This window comes from Columba livia, chromosome 10 (assembly GCF_036013475.1).
Source record: "Columba livia isolate bColLiv1 breed racing homer chromosome 10, bColLiv1.pat.W.v2, whole genome shotgun sequence".
NCBI lineage: Eukaryota > Metazoa > Chordata > Aves > Columbiformes > Columbidae > Columba > Columba livia.
Genome location: NC_088611.1, coordinates 11,937,339 through 11,955,467, shown reverse-complemented (window position 1 = coordinate 11,955,467; position 18,129 = coordinate 11,937,339). Strand labels below are relative to the sequence as shown.

At 38.9% G+C, this 18,129-nt stretch overlaps 1 protein-coding gene and 1 long non-coding RNA gene across 5 annotated transcripts in view; one reads left to right on the top strand and one right to left on the bottom strand.

The window, feature by feature from the left end:
• LOC135580457 (uncharacterized) overlaps positions 1 to 9,801 on the top strand; it is a 204,438-nt gene extending 194,637 nt beyond the window's left edge. Inside the window, exons 8-12 of one of the 2 annotated variants that reach the window (XR_010475090.1) lie at positions 121 to 222; positions 1,721 to 1,773; positions 4,642 to 4,777; positions 5,820 to 6,008; positions 7,463 to 9,801. This is a non-coding gene — a long non-coding RNA (uncharacterized LOC135580457). The remainder of the gene's footprint in view (positions 1 to 120; positions 223 to 1,720; positions 1,774 to 4,641; positions 4,778 to 5,819; positions 6,009 to 7,462) is intronic. The other variant, XR_010475089.1, reaches the window with a different exon arrangement.
• Positions 2,719 to 18,129, bottom strand: part of CNTN3 (contactin 3) — a 104,348-nt gene continuing 88,937 nt past the window's right edge. For all 3 annotated transcript variants that reach the window (XM_065075355.1, XM_021286925.2, XM_065075356.1), the window contains exons 11-21: positions 17,732 to 17,907; positions 14,709 to 14,826; positions 13,368 to 13,526; positions 13,120 to 13,269; positions 12,321 to 12,391; positions 11,193 to 11,427; positions 10,913 to 11,028; positions 10,119 to 10,305; positions 6,852 to 6,964; positions 5,331 to 5,499; positions 2,719 to 4,759 (exon numbers count right to left, since the gene is read on the bottom strand). In XM_065075355.1, the coding sequence (XP_064931427.1) occupies positions 4,659 to 4,759; positions 5,331 to 5,499; positions 6,852 to 6,964; positions 10,119 to 10,305; positions 10,913 to 11,028; positions 11,193 to 11,427; positions 12,321 to 12,391; positions 13,120 to 13,269; positions 13,368 to 13,526; positions 14,709 to 14,826; positions 17,732 to 17,907 (1,595 nt within the window). In that variant the 3' untranslated portion in view covers positions 2,719 to 4,658. The remainder of the gene's footprint in view (positions 4,760 to 5,330; positions 5,500 to 6,851; positions 6,965 to 10,118; positions 10,306 to 10,912; positions 11,029 to 11,192; positions 11,428 to 12,320; positions 12,392 to 13,119; positions 13,270 to 13,367; positions 13,527 to 14,708; positions 14,827 to 17,731; positions 17,908 to 18,129) is intronic.

Here is an 18,129-nt window from a genome sequence, read left to right as displayed (position 1 = left end):
ATTAATAGCACCTCTGAGAAACAGCTCCCACACGCACTGGGTGCAGGCAGCCTTCGCTTGCTGAGGCTGTTGAAATAGATCTTAAGCTTGGAAAAAGACAATGCCTGTCCTTTTTTATAGGCTGTACATCCTGCTTCCCGGTGAGACCCAAGCTGTACGCGCGCCAGGGAGGCAGCTGTGAACTGTGAAAAGTATTTGCAGAAAAGCTTATTTTCGAAGAGGGTAAGACTAATATCTGCATATACAGTTAAGTGGTGTCCCATCTCCCCCCATCATGTTGCAGCTTGCACTATATATGCATCACATTTAAAGAAAAGTAGTGGCTCTTTTTGTCAAGAAGGCTTGATAAAACAAAATAACATACATTCAGTTATATCTCTGCTAAACATATCCTTTTTTATTGCTTTTCAGGAGTTCAAAACATTAGCATAAAACAATCGAGGAGGTTGTTTTTCCTAAGAGATCGAGTGCCTGTGTACAAACTCATTTTATTTTCACAATATTCCATTGTTATTTATTTCAGACAGAAAGCTGTCAGACTAATGCACTCCCTCATGCAGGACAGCTTGCTTTATTGCCTGTTATTAAGCTATAACATATATAACCTGACAGGCACTGCCCACTTCTGCATTTCACCAGTGAAAGGCAAATTAAGTAGAAAATTGAGATCTCCAGTTATTTCTTAGGGCTAAAGGGTTATTAGTTTTTAACTGATTTTGTATTCATAGAGGATCCTGCATGTTTGCAACATATCCAACAGAGTAAACTGTCAAAAGAAAAAGGGGGTTTTTAATTCTTATACCAGCTACCTCTGAGAAATTTGGGCTTCAGAAGTACAGAAGTCATCAAATCCCGCCATGTAAACAGGTGCCAGGAAAGAATGGAAAAAACCTGCGTTACTCAGGTGGCACAAGAACACCTTTAGAAAACAAAATCTTGGGGGAATATTGGTGCAGGGTGAAAAACTTTAAACCCAAACAGCCCTCACCCTCGAAATCCCAAGTCCCAGCACTCCAATTGCCAGCAAAAGCCATTACAGCTTCCAGAGCAGGCAAACACAGTTGCAAATTTTTTTTTTTTATGCTGTATCAATTGCCTTTTTCTTTGTGTGCATCCAGCTGGTGACAGGACTCTTGTATCCTTCCTCCTTTGCAGAGGGACAGTTGACTCACTGCCCAAAAAACCCAGCAAGTCACCCAGTTTTTTGCGGCACTAGCGGTTTCCAACAAAAGCCCTGGAAATCTGCAGGGCGATGCTGTTGTGGGCGCTCGCCCGCCTCGCAGCACCCACATCTCACCCCAAACGCTGCAGGGAGCCGGGAAAGGCCGGGCTCGTCCCTCTGGGTGTTCACCTTCCTTGCTCCCCCTGCTCCTCTTCTGCCCCTGCCCAGGTTTTGTTCCTGGTCTCTGCTAGCCTTCACCAATCCTGAGCAGCTTGGAGGGATTCAGCTACATTTTTGTATAGCATAGTAAAAAAAAAAATACACTTTACATTAGTGTTTTCCTAAAAACTATGACTCAAGCCTGCTATTCTTTCTTACTGGATTTCAAATAAGAGCAATTGTGAGTGATAAAGTGCTGACTATTTTTGGTGCAAGTACAAGCAGAAGCGGAATGGCAGAAATACATTCCGCACCATCTGCAGTTCCACTCATACAAACAGTGTTTTTCACTTTTTTTCGTTAGCATTGATTTTTTTATTTCTTCTTCTCCCTCCCCAGGACTGAATTGTTGAGCTTGGTCACAGAAGCTGCTCTGGAAGAGCCTGCAAGAGGTAGGCTGGCTCAGGGACCCCTCACCTTATCCCTTACTGGCTCTTCACCTTTTCCTCCTGTTCTTTCTCAATAACACCTTATTTTTTCCCCACTCTCCCTGGAGTATCAAGTTAGTTTTATTACTGCAATTAACATTCACTGAATTAACATGGGATGAGGAACAGAGGTCAGATTAAAGGAAGACTAGTCTGAACACTGGGAGAAGTACAGAGCAAGGCAGGTGTCCAGCTCCAGCCATCTGAAAGGGGAAACTTGACAGTTGAGCCTCTTGTATATGTGTTGTGTTTATTATTAACCCTTATTGCAGCAGCTGGATCAGCTCCCTGTTACACAGGTGAGAGCCATGCTTTAAAAGCTTAAAATACATAGTTCTGTTTTGCCTGTGTTGCCAGTGAGAGGGTTTTGGTGCAAGAAAGTCTCTGGCGTTACGGGAAGCTGCAGTCTGTCAGGAATACACAATTCACAGGGGAGAACAGGCCATGCAATTTAATGCTAAATAGCGATTTACTATATAAATCGGTATAAAGAACTCTCTTTTTCAATGTGTTTTTTTCGGTGAAGAGGAAACAGCCTAATTGGATAGATGGGAAACTGAGCCAGGGAAATGAAGGAGGGTTTTGTCCGTCGTGTTGCAAACCCCTGGGCAGAGGCAGAGCTCAGAAGCTCAAGCACAACTTCGGGTCCCTGCCCCTGGTGTGCCTGACTCCTCTGGGGACAGACTGGGATGTATTTGTCCTTACTGCTCCCTCTTGCTCTGCTTTGCATAAAAATAGGCTTGTGTTGGGATTTTAGTCTTTCAGCAGCAAAGCTACTGTGAGGGAAACCACCCCTATCCTGCCCAGAAGTGCCAGTTAGCAGAAATACTGTGAAGAACACAGACAAGGATTTTTAGATGCAGTAAATGCCCATGCATGTAAATATGTAATACGGAGAAGCAATACTACTTTGAAATATTCTAGTATCCCTCAATGTAATAAATATTTTATTAGAGGAATAGAAAAAAATGCATACAGATAACCATAGGATACACACACAACTGGAAGTTTAAGGATAAATTTCGAACTTTTCAATATGAAACAAGGTACTCCGTACATATCTCATGGAGATATATAACTAGAAATTAAATAATACAATGTCATCGCATGAAAATGTCAACACAGGAACATGGATTACAGTTTTGTGCAACTAGAAAGAGTCACCCTTTGCATGAAACATAAATATATACTTACTAGTAACACCTGTTGTCCATCTCCCACCCGCCCCCCATTAGCAAGTGTCTGAAAACATCACTGGTTAGCCACATGGAAAAGCAACTAGCCATTTATAACTATATATGTACAGTATATACAGATCTTTCTTGCTTCAACAGTTAGCGTGTATTTTCCTCTGAATGTGATACTCATAAGGTAATTTGCTATTTGAATGCATATCAAAGTATTTTTTCCTACAGTGCTACCACAATTTCATGAGTCCTGGTTCTGTCCCCTTGTGTTTCTATGTGTTGTAATTAATAATACTCTGAGATTTAACAAAAAAAATTCTTTAAAAGGATGTTCTTCATGTCACATGAACACTTGCTCTGCCATGTGTGGGCAGCTCTTTAAAAGGTGTCTAAACGGCTGAGTTGACTAAACGCACAACTGTAGAAGTCAAATACCAGGTTTAATGTATCTTTAATATATTGCTATGACAGAAAGCATAGACTTCTCTAGAATAGCAAGCCTGAAGTGTCTTTGTGTAATTTTTTTAATAATAGCCTATAGTATTGCCATAAACTTAGCAGAATCATGTGACAGTAGTGGGGTGCACGGGAGTGCCAGACCATGTGAAATAGCTTTGAATTGGTTAAAGAGCAGCAGGGAGGAGAGTTGTGAATGTAACACTGAATTAAGGATGAGTTTACAGTGCGGTGTGGCAGACAAAAGAGCAAGATGGTTTGGCCACTGCATATTTGGAAGCACCACATCACAAGGTAGGGAGGTGGTAGTAGTCCCTTTTCATAAGGCCATGGTGCAACTGGATTTCAACTGGGCACTTCTGTTAGTGAAACACACTAATAGGAGTTCAGAGAAGGATGATAAAAATGCGCCTGCAGGTGGGAGAACTTGTTTATGAATAAAGAACCTGGTTAAGAACTATAGGGTGGGGATATAAGGAAATTAACTTTGAAGTCTATTGGTGGAGAGGAAGGTCAGGTGCTTGAAAAGGTACGTAAATGTATGCTGAGATAAAACAGAGCGGTGCCTTTGTGACACGGCTGTGAAATCATTTCTTAGCAGCAGTAGTAGAAACACTGCCTCTTGGACACCCCAGTGTGGACTGTGCAAAACTAATGTCCAAACTGTCACTTTTCTCTGCATTCCAGCTTTGATTTCTTGCTAGACTTAGAATAATTTATATAAAGAATAGTAAGAAAACCGATCCAAACCTACTGGATTATGAGACTGTCTTAAGAATGGCCGCTCGGTCGACATGTTATCATCCGATTGAAGTGCCGTGTCTCTGATTTCATCTTTTGTACGCAGAATGTACCCAAAACAACTGAGTGTCACTGCCGAAATGGAGATTCTCACTGAGCTAAGCTCTTCCTCGTAGCTCTATCATAGTGCCATTGCTTTCCCTCTCTTTTACTTTGTATCTGAAGTATGTAATATGTAAACTCCTTTGGTTCAAGTATTAAGGCATTTTAGATTCCTTTTTAAAGGATTTGCTAAACTTTACATGTTATTTTTACTTTGACCTACAGTGAAATATAAAGAATTTAAAAACACGTAAGGATAGAAGAAAAACATGCATTAACCACTGTGTTTTTTTTTTTTTTTTAAAAAAAAGCACTTTAGTAACCGATTCTCTTCCCCTCCCACCAGCAAATGCAAATGTATCATCACAACACTGAATTTATAGTCAAAGATAATATTGTTGGTACGAAGCTGGATACACTGAAGATATTCAAGACCGAGGGACCAGAACCTCTTGCATCCATACCTGTGACAAATCAAGAAGGTCAGGATTAAATGAAAGCATGAGTATCTGCTCTGACAAATTACTGCTCTTCCTAGATGCTAAACAAAAATGATTGTAAATTTTAATTTCTAAGAAGGAATTAAAATTTATAAAAATACACTATTTTAAAACTACAGAAATTTATTGCAAAATGATGACACTGTATAAACGGTCTTTGCTTTCAAGGTAATAATAACAAAAAGGAGAAAAGTAAAAAGTCTAATGTTTTACTACTGATTTACATGGTAATTCACCAGTTCAATAGAATGAAGTTTGTCATGCATATGGGCATGAAGACTGTTAATTGCTTTTCTTTTTATTACCTTATTACCATATGACATACAAGCATTAATTCTCCCCCCCCCGCCATCAATCTGGACTTTTAATTCCCACACAGACAAGCTGTGACAACTGCTGGGTGTCAGCTGCAAATTTAGAAATGACTTCCTGCACCAAGGCAGAGGCATGTTTCTCTGTACAAAGGAGGTTCTGATATTGGTTGGGGACCCTTATAAACACGTGAGGAAATAACAGTAATTCAGCATCAACCTACTGGCTAGTCTGGGAATCAGGATCTGATCACTGCTAGTGCCATCCCCACCATCGGTTGTTGCTTTTACTTCTATGACGTAATCTTCATTAAACTGGAGGAAAAGTTCAGCAGTTGTCTTGTCTGTGTTCAGCACGTTCATGTTGGTCTGACTGCTGGTCCTGTACAAAACCTGTAGCACAAGCACAGAGCTGTAGGGCATCAGTTCTTCCACTAGGACCTGCCCTGCAATTTTTGTGTTTCTTAGAAACAAGCTTTCAGGTTTTAAAACGATGTGATGAGAGAAGAGATCTGGTTTTTGGTTAATAGTATAGGGCAAAATTACATTTAAAGGAAGAAGGTAACATCAATCAAGCTCTTTTATTCCAGCTTTAATCTAAAATGGCACAATGTATAATGGTAACAAATGAATAATATATTCTGTTGAGTGTCTTAATAATTAATCATAATTGTATAAATTATCTCACCATTTGGAATCTTCTCATTATCTAGGTCAACTGCTTATGCCGATACGTAGTTTGGGAAGGACAAAACTAATCAACGTTACAGACCGTGTTGGAAGATGTTCTGCAAGTGCCAAGTGATTATTCTATCATGAAACTTGAACTGCATTTGGTGTCCTACATTTTAAAGAATGGGAGCTGCACCTGAACGTCACAGCTTGCTGCACAATGTGATCAGGCAAGTGGAGGGATTTAAGAGCAGTACGGGGTTTGAAATTCTACTTGGTGTGTTTTTAGGTCAGCGACTGTCTATGAAGCTCAGTGCCTTACCTAAGCTGTAAACATGTATTTCTTGCCAATACAACTCAGAATGCTGCACAGTCACATCTTTAGCATAAATCTTTTATGCAGGAATAGATCACGTGGGATCCAGCTGTACACAGCTCATCAAGACATCCTCAGCTATTCTTTTAAAGATATATGACACATTTAAATACTTGTACATTTGTGTGCTCATCAGATTAGAGTAGATGTAGCAATGTAATTTCTATCAAGACAATGTGCATGTCCTATAGTAGGTAAGAAGAAAAAGCTTTAAGAATATCAGTTTGATATATGTGATACATACACCTGGCCAGCAATGGACACTTCACCCACTAGATAAATCTTGGCTTATTTGTTTTTTTTTTAAATGTTATACATTTGGGTAAGTGTTATACATTTATAAGTGTTAAACATTTATGATAAGTATTCTGCATGTGCTATATGTTATACACATATAACACACATCCAAGTGTTAAACACTGGGATGAATGGGATCCCAAGAGCTGGCAGCAACGCCTGCAGCTCCTGGCTTTGTTTGCACGAGGAGGAGAAGGCATTTAGTTGTACCATGAATGGTAAAAGGCTCACGGTTTATGAGACACTGTTAGAATATGACCGACAGCTATAAAAAGGAGGCACTACTGAGATGGTTTAGATGTGGTATTGTGCATCCTCTGAACTTACTGCTGAGCAAAGAGACAAGCAAAAGCACACTGGGGATTGCTTTCAGGTATTTTTCTGGTCCGTTTCCACTTACCTTATACCCAGTCACCTCAGACTCGTTCTCCATAGCTCTTACTTCCTCCCAGCTGAGGATTACTCTGGAGTCGGTGACATTCCACATGACATTTCCTGGTGGTTGACTGGGTGCTTCAAATGCATAATAAAAGCATGACTTTAATTTAATTGGCATTACTGATTTATTCTGCAGTAGGAAATAGTAGTTCAGGTAATTGACTGTCATTACATTTCAGATGCAAAAGCAACTGCAATGTAGCCTGTATACTTTATGGTTCAGAGACTGAATTGGGAAAACAGAAGGAAGGAAAAATAGAATGGCACATAAATGTTATTTCTGGATTTGTATTATCTGTTGATGGTCCTTCATTAAATACAGCCAAACAAAAGCATGTATCTTAGGACATGGGTGATCAATTAGAACAAAGTCTAATGAAGCAAATGATGGCAACAGCCATTTTCTATTTTTAGTATATTGTCAAGAATAAGCAAATACTTCACAACAGATTATTTGTTAGACAAATTTAGTCTTAGTGAATATTCAAATCTATACACTATGCTGATTTACTTTAACATGTTTGTAATATAAAAGCACTTGACAGATTTTTTTTTTTGTTCTTTTAACTCAAGGCGTGATTTCAAAATGCAGTCGGTGCCATTTCAGTATCTGCATGTGGAACAATAGTGGGATTCAGCCAAGGAAATCTACTGGGGATTTTTGTTCATTAACAATTTGAGACTCTTATTTTCAAACGAAGCAGTGTGCTTTGGGCTGTACACTTCAATATATCTTGAAACTGCCAAGCTTTTAGGGAAGGTGAAGGTAAGTACAAGCCTCTTAAGATGCCTCAAGTTGGGTTCCCCAAAAACGGGTCATGCAGTGACACAACCAATGATTAAAATCTTTTCTAAATATGTTAAGGAAAACAATTTACTGCTGCTGTCACCTAGTGGAGGCAACCGCTGCTTAGGTGGACTGCACTGTGCTTTGATGCTGAAGGTTCCAGTGTCAAACACCGACAGTGGTTTTAAACACCTATGCACATGCATATGGGTTGGGTTTTGTTTTGTTTTTCCTGTTAAACTCTTTCACACAGGTGGCTCCCTACCTTCCTTGCGTGAGCAGTCAGATCAAGGCCCAGCTCAACAGAGACAAAAATGTAAGGACAAGACTTAAAAGAATTATTCTAAAGTCAAATAAGCACACACAGGTCTTGTTGGGGTTTTTTTCAGTATGTGCTTTGTTCTATGTGCTAAGTAGGATTTAGAATGATGCACTAATGGCCACTTCTTGTAAATGTAAGAGGAGATTGTTTTACTCCTGAGAATTAAGTATCACAGCATTTATTAATAGTTTCCACACTGACATATTAAAAACTGAATTTCAAAAGAAATGAGTCATTCTTTTAAATCCACAACAAAATATTAATGCAACATCTGTAAAAATGAAGAGTAATTATATATAAAAAACTGTAAGCCTCTATCTACCACTTGACTTATGGAAATGATTCAGAAGGCTCCAGTTCACTTTAGATACCAAAATCTCCAGTGTTCAGAACTTCATTTCTAATAGATCCTGAACCACCACATCACGTTAAGTCCATGTCCAGTGCTATGTGTGCAAACAGCTACATGGGTTTCTCTCCAGGATGCTTTAAGTTGGCCATATACAGCAGTATTTCTGTGAATTGCAGCCAACAGACAGAACATGTTGCTGTACTTTAAGACTTTCTAAATATGAAATAATTGTAACATCTTGCCTTATAAACTTAGGCAAGTCTTCCCTGGTTATTTTCCATTTTATATAGCAATATTTTATAAAACAAAACTACACTTCTTATTTTGGACTATGAACATGAATATTTATTTCAACTATAACAGCAAACATACTTTAATGGTCAAAGATAAACACTGAATTTTCAGTGGTATCTTGTAGGTCATGTAGGTAAATACAGCGTGCACAGAAATTCTTCATTGTGAAAAACACATCAATTGCAAAAATTCAAGTTAAAGTAGAAATTAGGATTGATCAAACATCACACATTTGAATGAAAAAATCAGTTTCTACTTCAGTGGTACAGAGAATATTTGTGTCAGTTAACTCAACTAATAGTTAGCAAAATCCTTCAGATTGACATTATACTGTACTGCGGTGGTTTTGCTCTCTTTATTCAGTAGCAAGATCCATGGACATAGGGCAACTGACTTTTCTTTTTAATTATTCCAAATAGCTGGAATCTTGTCTAAGGGCCTGACCCAGATCCATGGGATCTGTTGCTTGTCCAGTTCTTGTTCACACATCCCAAAGGCAGGTGGTCACTAAAAAAGGACTGAGATATCACTGACCAGGCTGGCGCAACATCTAGTGGGCAGCCAGTAGCCACATATATAATTAATTAGAGAAAACTATTCATCACATATCAGGTACAGGTTGCAGGCAATGAATTACTTCATATCAGCCAATTAATGGTAGCTGTGCATATAATATATTTAAGCTCTAGGAAATATGTTAATCTGAGTTGGTTTAGTCCTCAGTGACAGTGTGACACTCATTTCTGCGCATAATCATTTCTGATAAACTAGATTATTTCATAATATTCATGATGTGACTACTTTTGTAGAAGGATGTTAATAACTATTCCAGGGAATTTGACCTTTCAGACACATTTAATTGTACATTCTTGTGAGTCTGACAGAAATACTTCAAGATTGATGACCCTGATTCTACATTTTATTACAATGCAAGAGCATACTAAAAATATTTCCATTTGTAGAAAAATTAGTGCAGCCTTTGACAATCTGTTCTCCAGCTTAATTTTTCCTTTTAATAGTAAAGTGGCCTCTTGTGTAATTTGTTAAGGGGAAACAATGGACATGAAGAATTGTTTTGCATGAAGTGTATAAGGAACATTGCATTTCAAAAGCCATGCCCTAGAGAACTTATAAATATGTTATAAAACCCTGAAAAATTCAACAAGTCTCTGTTTTTTTTTTCCTTCAAAAACCCAGAATTTGTTATTTTAGTATTCTTCCAGCCCCTAGAAGAATAATAAAGTTTCTATGCTCCACTGGCATAGCTGAGTTTTACTTACTCATCCTGGTAAAGTAGCAGAGGGTAGAATATGAAAGATCTATGATCAGTTTAATAGTGTAACTTGTCTAGTCTGTATGAAAATTCAGGTCATTTATACATATTGAGATTCCCAGTAATGCACCTATTTTTCATTTGCCTGTAAGTCCTAACACACCATTACGTCTCTCCTTACTTTAAATTCAAGATACTTACGTGTCTTTTTTGTGGTAGCGTTTACTGTGGCACTGAAGGGACCTGCCCCAGCGCTGTTGTAAGCACGGACAGCTGTGTAGTATGCCAAGTTGCTCTTCAAACCTGTTATTCTTATTGATGTCTCGTTCCCTGCAGCTTTCACTCTGTTTGAAGATTCTTCTTTTCCACCGTTATTCCAGTACCTAACCTAGTAGACATAAACCAAAACCAGTTGAAATCTTGTAGGGAATGGGGCTGTTCACCCACAGCATTGCATTTGACTCCTTTAAGTGCATTTTTTCCTCAGCTGAAAAAGGTAGAAATACATTAAAGTTTCAAAAATATGTTTACTATGTAAAAAAAAAAAACTTATTCATCTGCTTTTCACGCTTGCTGATCTTTTTAATGTGACTGTAGGACAAAGGGAAGTGAAATATTAGAACTTGCTTGAATTAAAAAATGGCAAGAGGAAAAACCATTACTTCATGTAAAAAGTAATCAAGTTAAACTCAGAAAATTGTACTTTACAAAAGAGTTTCTTTGGAAGTAAATATAATTCTGGAAAAATATGTCAGTTCAAAAATACTGTTAGACAGACACATGACTATCAGCCCAGGAAGCAAAGCACAACTTCATTCTGTGTTCTTTGTTTTCAAAGATACGTAGAAGAAAATATCCTTCTGAGTGTGGGTGGGGCAGGAAGAAACCAAGATATGTGGTAATCTTCTGTAAATCTGTGCTGCTGTCCTGCAGCCTGCATGACCCTCCCGGCTCCTGACCCTTTACAAATGGGAGTTTAGTTTAGATGAGCTTACCTCGTAGCCCAGTAACCTTCCACTACTCATCTTCCAGGGAATGGCCGTCCAGGAGACCTCGATGACCGAGGACGAGAGACTTGTCGCAGAGACCCCAGAGGGTGCTATGCTGGGCTCTGTATTTGGAAATCAATGAGATATCAGCAGAACTGGAAATAAACATGTGCATATTCAAAGTGACCTCATTTCTGTTAACTGTTGCTATATTCTCTGATGAAACATCTCCTGTTAAAATATCTGGAGATAACTCAATCAATCTGGAGATAAATTGCTCACATACCTTCTTCAGCTGAAAAAACTGTGGTTACTGAACTAAACGGCCCTTCCCCTTTATTGTTATAGACACCAACTTTGACTTCATATGGTGAAAAGGGCAAGATGCTTTCATTCCTAAAGACATATCTTGGCGTGTCAGGAGAGGTGACCACAGTCTGTATCCACGTTGTAGTGCCATAGGGGCGGAAAGCAACAACATAGCCAAATCCTTCTCCATTTTGTAATTCTTCTGGTATAGGCTGTGAGAAAAGCAAGAGACAACAGAAATCTCTGATGTTGCATACAATACTTGTCATGTTTTGCAGGAAGAATGTACCAACTAAATTACATGATTGTAACCAGGTTCTGGTACTGCATTTGGCATCATTCCATCAGCAAATTAACTCTGGTACAGCAGTGCAAAATATGTTCTTTTGAACCTATTTTAATATTTGCACTTCAAGAAGACAACAACTTTTAGGTATATTCTTTGTTTTCTACTAAGTATACTGTTTTAAGAGACTCTTCAGTAACTACAAGTATTTTTCAATTTTACAATCCATAGTTCATGAACAATTAATTAATAATTAATTGCTTAGTCAGCTATGACAGAATCAAATACTACCTTTATACAGTGGTTTATACCATCCTCTGATGTGATTATGAGTAGGTAAATCACACAGAGTTGTCAATGTTAATAACAAAACATTAACATTTTTTAATCATTAAAAAGGGGATACATAATATGAAGTAGCATCTGATTGATTGTATTGGCTGGCACATGCATCCAGAGCTAACGGTAGGAAAGCAAGAACAGCAAATTTGCACTGAAAAGCGTAATTCTTTGCCTCTAACCTTTGAGCATTATCCCTTCCTATTCCCCTGCCCTTCTGCCCCCTTTTTAGCGTTAATATTTGTTTAAGAACAGAAGCAATCACAGACTAACTAAATTTTCTACTGATTGCCATCTAGCACAGTAACAGAGGAAAGCGAAAGAGGGAAGGCAAACGTGCGTAGCTCACGTTACAAAATGTTACCGAGCACATATACATCCTAGATGAGAAGCTGCTGCAGCCAGGGAAATTCATCTTTTAAGCAGAGTTTGAATGAAAACAATCATTCTCTGAAGAAAACTGCTTGCCAGAGAACTTACATCCCACGTTATGACCAGTTCAGACCTGCTGCCTCCTCCCCCACTGACTTCAGATGGGGGAATTTCGGGAACTGTGAAAAGGAAATGTACAGCTGTCTGCACAGTGTAGACACAAGACGTAACATCATATAATGACGCTAACCCACTGCATTCATATAGCTTTGGCAAATCAAGGTAAATGCTTTTCAAGGCCGGGTGGGCAGTCCTGGAAAGCCCCAGCCCTGTCCTGTGTTCCCCTTGCTGCTTTCCACCACTGGGGCAGGGTGATGTTCTTCTGAGCGCTTGAAGAACCTCACTAGCTCAGACTGAACCACCTGTGCTAATGGTTATGAACTTCTGGAAATCTGAGGCATGCTTCATTTTTTTAATAGGGTTAACTTATGCAGCTGTATTGGGCAATGGCCTTATTCCAAGTAAAAACTCCTGGGGTCTTAACTGATGTGGTGTTCTGAGCCACATGCTTGTTACACGGAAGGTGTACACTGATCAAACACTAGGAATGAAAAACCCTGTCAAAATTAACCTCTTTCCATCCATTAATACCTTCAGACTTTGCAGCACTGCCTGAACTGACAGACTTTGGCATACTAAAGAGAGTTTAAATATATGTTATGCTTCTTGATGTTCATTAATGCAACACAAACTGTCCTACAGCCAAATGGAAAAAATAATTAAACTAGTTATATTCAACGGCAATTCCAAGCTTGTTTGCAAAGAGCCAAGGATGTGAACACTCTTTTTTTTTTGTTAATATTCAAGGTTCTTGAATTAAAAACAAATAATAGAAGAACCCACTAACCTGCCTCTTCGGTTCTTACTTTTTCTGAGGGTAAACTAGGTTCTCCACCTCCTATTTTGTTACTGGCAACTACACGAAATTCATATTCAACCCAAGGATTTAAATCCACTACTGTGGTTGTGAATGTTTTTCCATCGATCACATCTGGAACTATTAAAAACAAAAAGGAAGAAAAGAATAGAAACTAAGAACATGATGTTCCTGGTCAAAAACATTTCAACAGAGCCTGTAATAAAAATGGTGTTTACCTGTTGTAACTCGCTGCCAGCCAACTGAAAAGGGTGTCCTTGCTTGTACAGTGTAAGTGGTCACTGGGCTGTGATTATCTGTGCCTTCTTGCCAGGAGATCTGAGCTGTGGTATCAGTTATTTCGTCCACTTTCACATGTTCGGGGGGGCCAGGTGAGCCTAGAATCAGATTGAAAAATACACAGTGTTTTGTAAAGCCAGTACCCTGGAAATCACTAACACAGCAGTATGGATTCCCATTTCATCAGCGCCGTGGGAGGAAGAAAACAATTCAGCTCGGAATAAGAACAACTGTAATTATTGTTTTACATTCACTAAACTTAACTCAATCTAATTCTGAAATACCCTGAACTGCTGCACAGATGACAGGGTTCTGTTGTGGTTTTTGGTTTGTTTTTGTTTGTTTGTTTTTTAAGACACTTTGTTCAGTATGATTCCCTCTATCTTTCCAGTGTCTTTTACTTTGGTCCTCAATGTCCTCTTTTAATCTACTAATACATCTCTGTAGTCTGCCAATTTGTTATCTACAGCTGTTTTATTGTATGATGCGCTGTAGCCATTTTTCAGCACAACATCTGATCAGCACCCTGAGCAGCAATTCGGTCAGGCGAGCTTTCTGCTGCCTGCTGGAAAATCCTGATTCTGGGCAGCCTGGAAAAAATGCTGTATTTTGTCTCATCTGCACCAGCAAAGGGGGATGAAATAACTATCAGTACACAGACAATTAAAAAAATCTGCTATATTTTCAAATATATTGAATAAGTGTTGATCACATAATGTGCTTTTCTGGATTATAGCTTTTCTCTGGCAATACATGTAGCTGTATCATCAGCAAAGAGCTACGGTTCTTGCTTAACTGTAAACATTCAAGCTCTGAATGAAAAGGAAAAAGCTTGCATTATATGCTTTAAACAACTCCAGTGTGTCCCTAGGAGAAAACCCCTCTGAGCCTCTGGCAGCAGTTGCCCATTTCACAGGAAGGATTCTGGAGTCACCAACCCCAACTCTTCAGTTTGCGGTGGCAGCAACTCCCGACTCACGGCTGCCAATACCGAGTTCCCCCTCACCAGTGACTCAAAGGACTGTCAGTGAGAAAAGATGTGAAGTCAATATTATATCCTCCAGCTCTTAATTTCTCTGGGAAAAATTAGCCTTCATCCAAAAATTGAGCTAAAATTCTCCCTAACAGCAAGGCAGAATGACATAATTCAAATCATGGTCATTCATCACCTAATTCAAGTCATGAATTGGTTTTGTAATCAACAACATCAGTTGCTTCTGCAATCTACAATACAAAAAAGTTAGACAATATGATTCATGGTAACTGAAGCTGAAATTTACCTCGTACAATAAGGTCTGCTGCAGATGCTACGCTATCCACTTCTGTCTTCACCATACACACGTATTTTCCACTATGTTTCAGCTGAATGTTTCTAATCATTAAATCTCCTGATGCACTCTGTGGAAATACAAAGTTCTTATTAACATAAATGTACTACCTTGTAATTTAATATTAAGATTGTATTTGTAAATGGAAAAGATGAAGTTGCTCAAAAATTGCGTTGGCAGAGAGCCTGAAGGATAGCAAGTTATTACTCATCAGCTGCTCCATGGTAATTATTTGTAAGCATTTTCCTAATAAACACGAGGTAGTATCCCTCTTACGGGAGAAGTATGCTACAACATGGTTAACTCATACTGGGAACGTACCTCCTCACTGCTATTAGGAACCATGAAGAAAGTCAATGCCCTGTGACCATTTGTCTCAAAACCCTAAGAAAATTCCATCTGATTCCCTTTCACGTGTGACAATAAAACAACAATACCTGGTCTTGTATGAAAACAAAGATGTAAGTATTTGCAGGACAATTCAGCACTGATTGCCTACAATACAATAGGAGGCAAGTGGAAGGCAATCTAAAATCCATCTGTGTGACTGGAAGCGGATATTCAGGGAATGACCAACAGCAGCAATGTTTACTCATAATGTTAGATATTAATTTAACAAACTGAATTTTAAACATCTGAAGGGACTATCAAATAGAGTAATTTTACTTGAAATAAAAACCAGCTAAAAAATTTAACACTGTATTTACATTATTTGTGGATATTTTGGAGAACAATCTCAAAGTACTGGGGAAAACACAGAAGCCTGCAGCAGCAAAAAGCTACAACACAGAAGGCGCCCTCACCTCCCATGGCTCTGCAGACCATCAGCGTGTCCACGTTCTTGCCTACCCAGATTAAATCTTACTCAGTGTGGACAAGTCCAGGTGACCTTTCTCCAGTGCTACACAGAACAGAAAGAAAGACTCCCCCATGCAGTATGAAGAGCTGCTGAAATTGCTTTGGCTTCTCCTGACTGCAGAACAATCTCAGCCATTGCTGGGCTCTATAAGCAGGTGAAACCCGAAACAGTTTAGAGGCAATCTGTTTAAAATTTTGGAATCTGCTTGCTTTGCCATACTCTTTGTATAAATCATCCGTTTAACAAAAAAACTAGAGCAGTAAGACAGTGTTCCGTCCTATATTTTTCTAACCATCTGGAAGACCAGGTGGTGGTCCCGTAATGTTCCCACTAACTACTACATGTCAGAGACCTCAGGCATTTGCGACAGGGGCTTCACTGCACAGAAATGTATCCATTTTAAAATAATATTCCTTTTGCCATGTTATGACCAAGAAAGCTGAAGTTATTTTTACACAGATATTTTCATTTAACAAATACAGACTGCAACTGCTGGAAGGCTGACAACATATTTATGCTGTCTTACTTACCATGACCCACACAGAACTCCACATGAAATTATTCCACTGACCTTAATGTGATACAAAGGACATAAAATATTTTTGTGGATCTCTTGGTAACCTATAAAGTTTTCTACTAACAAGCATCAATCCCTCTTGACACAAGAAAGAGTGTAAAAATAACCCCCCAAACTTAAAATGTCTACATTCCATAAAACCTCCTAATTCTGTCCCTTATGACAATTTTCCAAGTGGAATGTTCTAGATTCAGAGTTCTGAGTGAGCCAATACTCACCCTGATTTTTTCTTCAGCACTGATAATTTTTTGTGAAAAACTACATTTTGATGTTTTTTTCCCCTCAAGGAAAGAAAACAAAAAGACACCTAAATGAGGCTTTTACTTGGAATTATGCCTGTGTTTGTTTGAGAAAAAAGCCGCAATTTTTAGTGAGAAGAAATATTGCATTTTCCAATCAGCTTATGAAGCCTTAATTAAGCCAGTAAAATGGTCAGATTCAGGCTTTGGTGTGTTTTTAACCTTTCCTTTCTAATATGACTATTTGTGTATACAAGCAGAGTACAGCTGGGGCGAAATATTACTAAATAAATAAAGTCCGTGTAGCAATACTGGAAGGTAACAGGCTATGAAATCAGAGCATTCCCATTACAGCATGACAGATGGTCAGTTTGTAATTCTCAAAACATTTCGGTGAAAATGTACATGATATATGAATATCTCATGGCTCCTACAAGGAAATCTCATCATCTCCACATGCACTTGTATTTAATCAATTGCAAACTGCAGCACAATCTGTGTGTTTGGTGCCTACTGATTAAATGCTAAATCTTTTGAGGTTTTACAGGCAAAAAAGAAAAAAGGTGCTGAAATGTCACAGTTTCACAGGCAGTAGCGTCCAACCCACCGCTATTCCTCTATAGCACGAGACATGGCAAGATTATATGAAAGAAAACTTTATGAAGGCTTATAATGGCCAGTTTCATGCTGATGCTCAGCTATTTGTTTTGTTATCACTCGGCCGTGGCTTGCACTGTAATAAGGCCTTTTGCGGTAATTGATTTCATTCTCTTGATACATCCTTCATCTGTTCTTAATGCTTTACTTTTCATGTTTTGATTAGAAGGCTAAATTCTACAAAGCATTAATGTTGCCACCCCCAGCCCTCAGGAGCATCTCTGCATCCTGCACAGCAAATATTTAATGAGACATCAGCTTCTCACCCAGGGAGGCTCAGGCGGAATGCTGAGTGATACACTTGGGATACAAGTGCAGGAAAAATAAGGAAAGATGGGATGTTTTTGTTCAGATTTAGGGTGAAGCTCAAAAAGTCTGTGTCCGGTTGCTTAATCTGTCATTACTGTGTTTCACGTGATCTTGGGGAAGATCATGTAGGGCCAGATGTGGAAACAGAAGTAGGAACTTGCAGTACTTCAGGCCTAAAGTACAAGGTGTTATGGGCAGCAAGCAAGCTCAATGAACACAGAAGAAAATTCTACATTCTCAAAAGAGAAGAAACATCCTAATTTTACCATGTTGAAAGAAGAAGAAAGTAAGTCTGCTGCTTAAGGCAAGTGAAGAGCAGGTGTTTGGCACTTACCCCTCCAACCTTCTCAAAATGAGAAGCATCTTTCTTGAAATCGGTGAGTGTTCCATTGAAATACCAGGTGAAGCTGATGTCTAGTATAGGATCATGCTGAACCTGGCAAGGCAAGACAACACTTTCTCCAACAGTGACATCCATGCTGGAAGGTGCCAAAATAATCCTGGTTGGCTCTGTTGAGATCAGAAACATCAGTTATTGGATTCCTGTATTGCTGAGCTTTGCTTGCTACTAATATTCTACCATGTTCTTAAAATGTGATTAATGACAGTCGATTCAAATTATGCAGCTGGACTATAAATGCTACTGCTCAACCCCTCTTGTTGGAGCTTCATGTCCTTGCACATTTACTAGTGGGAGCTACCTGAGACTGACAAGGTAAATTTTAACCTGCT